Here is a 9,396-nt window from a genome sequence, read left to right as displayed (position 1 = left end):
TATAATGCATTAATGTGTAACGATTTCTATTAGTTTTGCAGCTGCACAGCTTTTACAGGTAACTGACAGCTAAGGAAGTAGAACGAGATAGAACATAACATACAAAGACCTTCGGGATAGTAATTCTCTAAACTTGAAAGTCTCGCAGGAATTAGGGCACTTGGGAGAAATATTGAGCTTCTGACATTACATGTTAAATGTGCTGTATAGTTTTGGTGCATTTTGGAACTAATTTGCTTCAGTTTGTTCACGATCCGAATCATAACTATATTAAACCACCTTAAATGAACAAAGGGCAGTTTGTGACAGTGAGGGGTGTGGTTTAGATCTTACTGCTGGCTCATGAGAGAGAGAGGGATACAGGACCTGGTGGGGATACGGAATCTGATATGACACCCCTATTGGATTTGTCTCCTCTTGCAGACAGATTGCCATCAACCAATAGTGTCGGGATATCTGTCTATCGATCTAGTAACAGATCACAGGAGGGATTGGCATCGATTTGCAGCGCATTGCACGTGTAGCTTGCACAGCACAAGAAGGAGCACTATCAGCGCCATGGGGCTGTGTTACAGCCTGCGGCCACGGCTCTTTGGGGATCCTAATGGATCCATATCTAATGCCGCGACCAACTCAGAGACAGAGCAACCCCCAGAGCTGTCAGTGCCCCTTCGAGCCGGTGACCTGAGGCATGGGGACTTGCACCGGCCGGGGGCAAATGTAGGGCAGCAATCTGGAGATATGGCACAGCAGCTGAATGCCCAGCTTCGGGATGGGCAACCACGCAGAGGGGACCAGTGCAAAGGTGGTAGAGGGGATGGTCCTGATGGGCTGATGCTGTTGTTGCAGAATGGTGGTGGCACTGGGGAGAGCAAACAGCAGCTCAAGACTAGCAAAGTGCAGCAGCCACAGCAGCACCAACAGCTTATACTGCAGAAGGGATTTGACAAGCTTCGTTTAGAGGAGAAAGAAGCAGAAAAGGAAGCCAAAAAAGTCAGCAAAATCATAGACAGGGAGCTAAGGGAGCAGAAAAGGGAATACAAGCAGACACACAGACTGCTTCTGCTAGGTAAGGCACCTGCACTATAAATAGATACCTAGAGATGGTGGTGTGTGTCTCTGGGTGTGTTGCATATAAAGGGTCACTACTACACTGAACATATGTGTATATACTGTGTTATAATATGTATGTGCATTGGCCTGTATCCTGTATGTCAAATTACCCCCCACCACAAGATGGGCCTGAAGTGCAAACTGTGATTGGGAAGCTATTTAATGTTCTATTTATTTTAGCAATGGCTGGCTTTAACACCAGCCCAGATTTAACCCCTAGTGGGAACGTGTGGCTATGGTAATAAGTATTGCTTCTCAGTGTGAGCAGAAAGTCAAACCCATGGTACCTGCTGTATATATTCCTTGTCCTAGATCAAGTGCAATCAATGTTTGCTAATGTGTTTTATATTTATTTCCTTGGACGACCCTTCATCTAATATAGCTTGCAATCCAACTCCTAATGTTAATGGTGGTACCCCACCCAAACAGCAGCTAGGGGGTGGATCATGGGTAACATCACACTAAGGTTGGACTATATAAAGATGTAAAGGCGGTGGTGCTTTAACTATCTGCTTCCTGGTTCTTCCAGAAACTACCAATAAATAATTACCAAAATGACAATATATTGCGATTTATAAAATCAACAACATAATAATCAAACCAACCATGCCCAGATTTGTTTCCCATGAATGAATAAATAATGATAAATATTAAGAGTATGGGTCACTGCTAAGTTTCTATTTGATCTGTGTTCTTACCTTGGCTTTCTATTTGTCACACTCTAGGGAAACAGGTGCATTTGTAATTGATAAATCTGTAGTAATACGATCCCCAGAGATGTGTCAATGTGCCTCTCATTTGGCTTTCATCATTCATGCATATAATATCTCTCTTACATGAAAAGCTAGTGAATGTGTTCTAAAGGCCTGAGCTGTGACATCGCATAGCTATGCCCTGCACCTCAGATCTGTATGACCTGCTGATCATTAGGGCACAGTCACATTTCTATGCTGATATATATTTACAGCTATAAAGTTTTAATAAATAATTTGCTAGTTTTGTAAGGCTTTTTATTCAAGGCTATGATTTGGGTCCCTCAGGCAAAACTAGTCCTTTGCATTCATTTGGAATAAAATACAATGTAGAAACTATAGAAATACACATTTGGAAGTGAGGTTTTCAGAGTAATGTTGATAACTTAAAGGGACATCAAACCCAATGTTCTTTTTCTTTCATGATTCAGATAGAGCCTGCAATTTTAAGCAACTTTTTAATTTAATACTATTATCCATTTTCATCATTCTCTTGCTATCTTTATTTAAAAGGCAGGAAATGAAAATTGCATACTCTATCTAAATCATTAAAGAAAGGGTTTAGCATCCCTTAAAGCATTATATTGTTGCTTGTTATCAACAGACTACCAAACAAGTTATGTTTTCTATTTAAGCACTTATTTATTTTGATTTTGGAGAACTAAAAGTACAGTGTCTTTAAATTGTTCTCCTCCCCCTTCCCTTTTTTTTTTTTTTTTTTTTTTTTTTTTTTTTTTTAAATCTATCCATCAATTATAATCTGCTGCTTGTGTTTTAGCTATATTATTTCTGTGATGATTTTAAAAACTCTCTTAAAGGGACAGTAAAAAACTTGCAATTACAAGACATTTCTGTTGTGTTGCTTTAGAATAACATATCAGCCAATTCTTAACATTTTAAAGCCAGTAAACATACATCATTTTTACTGCTTTTATATTTCAGTAGGCAAATTCCACCCACCATTTGCCTTATTTGGATGAGCCAATCGGAGAGGACTGTCATAAAGTTAGTATAAAGCAGGGGTTTTCAAACCTGTTCTCAGGCCTCCCTAATAGGCCAGATTTTCAGGATCTCTGAACTGGAGCACAGGGTAACTAATCAGATGATCAGTAAACATGGTTATTTACCTGCTCTCACCCATGGCCTGTTAGGGAAGCCTTTAGGACATGTTTGAAAACCCCTTGTAAAAAGAGAATTGTTTTGAAGTTGTTTTTTGATAAACCCTATTAGGGGCAGCTATATTGCAGGGTTAGTCTTGATAAGTCAGCACGGTGCTATTTAAAATGATGGTAAACTCTCCCCTTTTTAAAATCTGGTTAGTGATATTTTAGATGGAGTTTGCTTCTTTAGATGTAATGGAGATGCGCTGTAACTTACTTTTTAAAGTGAATGTAAATTTTCATGACTCAGTGCCCGGTTTTAAAAAATACTATTAAAACAGGGGCACTTTCATTCATGAAAGTTTACACTGAACCGTATTTTACAAATACCTTTTTCTTCACCAAAGCCGGATCTGCGATCCCCCCCGCCCGCTTCTTCCTGCGGTACTCACCCAGTAATGACGAAACAGTCTTCCTCCAATCACGGCTTAGCCTCAAGAGACGGAAGTTCTGGGAGGGAAACCATGATTGGAGGAAGCCGGTTTTGTCATTTGTGACATAAAGACAGAGGAACTGTGGTCAGGGGATCGGCGATCTGGCTTTGCTGAAGAAAAAGGTAAGTATTTCTAAAATACGCTGTAATGTAAACTTCCATGAATTAAAGTGCCCCTATTTTTAATAGTATTTAAAAAAACCAGGCATTGATTCATGAAAACTTACTTTCACTTTAATATAGATATAAAATTCTAATACCCCATGCTCCATTGCCCACTTCAAAAGTTAATTTTTCTGCGAGCTAAAGGTTTGAATGGTTGTTAATCAGCTCTCTCCCCATATGGCACTTTTGCTGGGCGGCAAAGATATATATATATATATATATATATATTTTACCATCACTTTAAATTGTGAGAATTAGAAATTAATCAATGTTCAGAGCTTAATTACCTGAAAACCGGGCAAAATAAACAATAAATTGCAAAGTTATTTCTTTATACATAACTAAAGATTTTATATAACATATCAAGGTGTTTACTGTCCATTTAATGAATTTAGGTATTTTTCTATTAGTTGTACATAGCTGTCAAAAATCCTCAATCTTCTTTTACATGCTTTAGTAATGGAGTTGATGAGTATATTGGAATAAGTTTTTTTACATTTTTTGTAGCTAAAGAAATTCCTCATGACTGCATATTTGTATATTGTACAGCTTACTCCAAAGGATAAAGGCTTCTGATGATTATTATTTCTTATACTTCAAATTGATAACAATGAAATATTTAAGAGAAAACCTATGCTATTTATGCATAATTTACAGTCAATATAATAACCACACGATAAATGAATAAATATAATTTTAAATGGATACAGTCTACATGTCTAATTCTAGAATGGTATTTTTTGTGTTTTATACACTTGTATCTTATATTTTCCTTTCTTTTATATATTTGTAAATTTAAAAAATGTAGTTTGTTTGAATAGCTTTTTAAATTGTAGTAAATGTTACATCTTTAAAAAGCACAGACTGTTTAAGTACAGTTCAGTAAATATGAATATAATGAAGGCTAGATTTACATTGGTTTTGCAATTATATAATAAATATGGAGAATTGTATAATCTTCACTAATGAAATAGGGGCAAATATATTGCGATCTATCTATCTAGCCTTTTGTAAACACCCAGGACAATATTTCCTATGATGCTCTAATTTGCATAGATATGGGAAGTATTATTTGAAAAACAAATTGCTTTTAAACAGATGGGAAAGTCAAAATTAAGCTTGCATGATTCAGATAGAGACTGTAATTTTAAGACACTTTTAAATTAACTTCTATTTTCAGATGTGCTTCATGTATTTGTATCCCTTGTTGAAAAAAAAATATGCACGTATCCTACACTAGTGAGTGCTAGTTGCTGATTGGTGCCTGCATACACTTGTCTCTTGTGGCTAACTAGATGTGTTCAGCAAGCTGCCATCAGTGCAATGCTGTCCCTTTAAGAAATAATTAATATCAAACCACTTTTTTTACTCCTTTTTCTTTATTTTTTATCAAGTGTAAAATTCATAAGTTACAAACAACATCCTTTTAAAATGATATAATGTAAAGCTCCTATAAATTCATGACTTTAATAGATTTGAGGTCTGTGCCTCTATTTTGTGATGTTAGACTTCAGATTGGTGTGTGTGTGTACTGTGTATTTGTTCTTACTCGTATAATAAAATAACAAACAAAAAAAAACAAATTTGGTTTATTTTGTGTTTTCTTACTGTTTAAGTGGAAGTGACTTTATGAATTATTAGTTTTATGCTGTTTTTTTGGCATGAGAATGTTACTAGTGTGATCTGAGAATCAGACTACAAATATAGTAGTTCTGCACTTTATGCCTGCCTAAAAGTAATGGGGTAATCAGCATGTTGCTTTCTTGTTTATATGGTACAAGATTGCATGGAGAAAGCAGTTTGTGTGATTAGAATCTACATTATTTTGATGGCAGTTTTATACAGAAACGTATGTAAACCTGGGTGAATAACATTTTCCATGTTTTCAAGACTATTGTTTGAAGTAACATAAAAGTGCAAAGGAATTAAATACATAGTTTATATTCAGCTCCAGAGCAACAATGTGCTACTGGGAGCTAGATGACCACATTGGTTGAGCCAATGACGAGACATATGTGCTAACCTACCAATTACAAGGTAAAAGACCTACCCAGGTCTCCTTTTTGACAAAGAATATCAATAGAACACCCATCAATTCCATAAGAGAACTAAATTGAAACATCTCTTAAAATTGCAAATGGTATCTGTATAATGAAAGTTTAATTGTAACTATCATACCCCTTTAAGAATGCTGGTAATAATCGTGTATGGGTTGCCCTTGTGAAAATGTCAGATTTGGTATAAATTAGTGAGAGATTTCATTAGACCGTAGATTATACAATACTATGATTAAGAACCAATACAAATGGGGGTGCTTCTAAGTTGCAGCCAAGATGGCAGACTTACTTTGATGCTGAGAGGACAAACGGATAAATCTGCTGTATATCAGTAGATAGAGCCACTATATACCTTACAAACCTTACCACATCTATATTTGTAGAATAGTGGGAGCTGCTCTGGTGTCTTTATTTTCAGCTTTAAAGTACCAAAACATTGGACCTTCAGCAGTACTAGCTTGCCTGTGGTCTTCACCTATTCCCCTGGGGAATCCTGGTAAAGCAGCCAAAGAGTGCTGTATTATGGTGGCAGTCATATAGTATTGCCTTTAAATTATTTGCTGAAGTCTTAAAGATTCCTTACAGTCACTAGCTCAAACTTCTGTCTGACTTATTGCCAGTGACAATATTTTGGGAAAATATTGGAATGTAAAAGTATACTATTTCTGCCTAGTGACCATCATGAACATTGTTGCAAGGGAAGGAGTAGGAGGTAGTTAAGCGACTCAAGCTGCACTTTTTTGAGTTAGTATGGAAGCTGAACGTGATTTTGGTGATTCCTCTTAGGCTTTTGATGGTGGAGGTGGTAGCTGTGCTGACTGGGTGTTTTATTGGCCTCCAAAGTCAGTTGTGAAGAGACGTGACTTAGCTACAATATTGGGCTCCACTGTTCCCCAATATGCAGTGGCTTCCAAAGTTGTATTCAGGACATCTTCATTGTCTTTTTTTACTTATGTGGATAATGCATATGGAGGTTTTCACTCTTGGGAGTTCCCTGAATAATTATAGAAAAGAGTGCTCTGTTTATTAATTTAACTTCTCTTTAATTGAGGACACAGTCTTCCCTGGTCACTCCTCCACCTTATACTCCTCCACCCATAGGGCTCCATGTACGAAGCAGCGAAAGCTGCTCCGGAGCCTTTGCGGGGCAGGTTCGCATATGCGAGCCTGCTTCCCGCAATGTAAGAAGCAGCGGTCATTAGACCGCTGCTTCCTACACCCTACGCCACCTCTTAGGCACGCTCGCTCTCGGTGATTGACAGCCCCTTCAGTCGCGCGATTGAAGGGGCGGGCATTACACACTCCGATGAGTGTGTAATGATACATACGGGCAAGTGGATCAATAGATCCGCTGCCCATGTGTAGCGAAGGTGGGCAGACAGCTTCACGAGTTAAGAAGCTGTCCGCCCGCCATTTAGTACATGGCGCCCATGTCTGCAGCTAATGTAGAAATGACAGTGCTGCCTCTCTCAGGGAATAGAGCTGGCTCAACTCCATTCCTCAAGGATCTCCAGCAGTGACTCCAACAGGTACGTCCGGTGTCCAGTGAACCTCGAAGATAAGAAGTACAAAATTGTGTAGTACAGCTAAACACAATGCTAGTACTAAATGGAAAGTACTCGCAGGAAAAAAGTGAATATAGATCATTTATTTCAGCTAACCATGGGACAGCATGTAAAAGCAATCAAAAGAGCTTAAATCACAATAATACAAATATATTTTTATAGCATTCATAACTCCTCCTACTCACTTCTTTAATAAACCTCAAAAGGTGTTCAGAAGTGATTTACACTGGTGAGTATTTCTATCATTAAAAAGAAAAGGTGCATTAAAGGGACAAAAATATAGCCACCAATCAGCAAGCGCTATCCAGGGTGCTGAATCAAAAACGGGCTGGCTCCTTAGCTTTGATTCCTACTTTATCAAATAAAGATACAGAGAGAACGAAGAAAAAATGATAATAGGAGTAAATTAGAAAGTTGCTTAAAATCGCATGCTCTATCAGAATCCTGAAAGAAAACATTTGGGTTTAGTATCCCTTTTATGTAAATATTCACATATAATCCTTATCGTACATCATATAGTTCTTTCTTGTGATTCATGCTGTGTGCATTCCAAGGGTAACCTGCAGATACCTTTTGTGAAGGAGTGAGGGTTTTCTTTGTATCAACCTGTTCAATGTTCATTAATGTAAGACATCTAAATGGGAAAAAAAATATTAATAAACAAACACATCTGGTTTTTTAATTTATAATGGTTAGCTTCTTTCATTCTTTTAACCTTTTGCTGTGACAAATGTGCTAACATTTAAATAAAGGGCCCTATTCTATAAAGCTCTCTGGGCTTGTGAGATTCTATAAGAAATGTCTCCTGTAACATGAAGCCAATTTCCTTTTCACAGTTAGACAGCGCTAGTTCATATAAAAATTCTGGAGTGGACTGTCCATTTAAGTATGTGAAGGCGATGCATACATAACACTAGGGTTCACAGAAATCGTATTTTGAAAAATTGTATAAAATTAATAAATGAAACACTGGAATAAAATTATGCTGTAAAATTGAATTTTGAAACAAGTTCTGAAAAAAAAAGAACTATGCGTATTTTATGAAAAAAAATTAAATTTGTGCAGGAAAGAAATTTATTTAAGGTGCACAGTAGAAATCATAATATAACAAAATTGCACATGCAAAAACATGTTGAAATTCATGTTTATAATACAACATTCAAAGCGTATTATTTTCCTTATTGTAAAATAAGTTTCCATGCCTCTGCTAGTGGGATGAACAGGGGCATTTCATGGGTGTAGCTTTAATTCAGGAGCGGAACTACAGAGTGCGCAACTGCGACTGGACCCCTGAGGGTTAGGGCCACTGCCTGCACTGATATCATATGAGTGTGATGTGATGCTTCACTAGTGTCTCTGACTACAGGGGTTAGTGTTACTGTTTTACCCATTGATGTTTATGTGTGTTTGTGGAGCCAGCAAGTTACATACAGACCTTGTTACTACAGCATGGGAGGGGTGTAAACAGTGTCACTATACAGTACGGGGGGGGGGGGCTGGAACATGTCACTGACTACTTTGGTCACTTTATAAAGTACTGGGCGGGTAGGGTCAGGCCAGCCATCTCACGAACAGATTACAGACTGTGTCACTAACTCACTATATACAGTACTGGTGGGTTAAACTGTGTCACTATATACAGTAATAGGGGGTCAGACCATCTCACAGACTGTGGGCACAGGGTACCTCCTTTTGCAGACATGTAATCTGATTCACATTTTTTTTTCTGTTAAATGTAAAAAAAATAAAAAAAAATAATATTCCTAATATATTAACTACCTTAAGGTTTAGCGCAGTGTTGGGTTAGCAAGCCAGCAAGTGTTAGTGGGTTTTTTTTTGTTTGTTTTTTTTAAAAAGTGCGCTCCATTGAAGTCTAACGTTCGAAGTTAATGTGGTTGCGATATTCAAAATCCTGAAGTTAGTGTGCATCGGGTTTAACCCTCGCCCTAGTGTTTGGTTTTTTTTTACTGTAATCTTGTAATATGCTCACTAACCCGCCTACATTAAAAGTTTAAAGGATGGGGTAGGTGTAGATGTGAGTAAGCTCTCATCTCATTAGTCTTTCTTTTTCTTTATTTATTCATTAAAAAAATTATTTGCTTATCATTCTAAGACTCCTTGGCTGGGATCATTCTGATTAGATTACTTTTA

At 37.3% G+C, this 9,396-nt stretch overlaps 1 protein-coding gene across 1 annotated transcript in view; it reads left to right on the top strand.

The window, feature by feature from the left end:
- The first annotated feature begins 361 nt into the window (after positions 1–361).
- Positions 362–9,396, top strand: part of GNAL (G protein subunit alpha L) — a 927,952-nt gene continuing 918,917 nt past the window's right edge. The window contains exon 1 of the mRNA XM_053714908.1: positions 362–1,069. Within this exon, the coding sequence (XP_053570883.1) occupies positions 559–1,069 (511 nt within the window). The 5' untranslated portion in view covers positions 362–558. The remainder of the gene's footprint in view (positions 1,070–9,396) is intronic.

The sequence above is a fragment of the Bombina bombina genome, chromosome 5 (genome assembly GCF_027579735.1).
Source record: "Bombina bombina isolate aBomBom1 chromosome 5, aBomBom1.pri, whole genome shotgun sequence".
Classification (NCBI taxonomy): Eukaryota; Metazoa; Chordata; class Amphibia; order Anura; family Bombinatoridae; genus Bombina; species Bombina bombina.
Note: the sequence above shows the minus strand (reverse complement) of the source record. Positions and strands in the feature narration are given on the sequence as shown.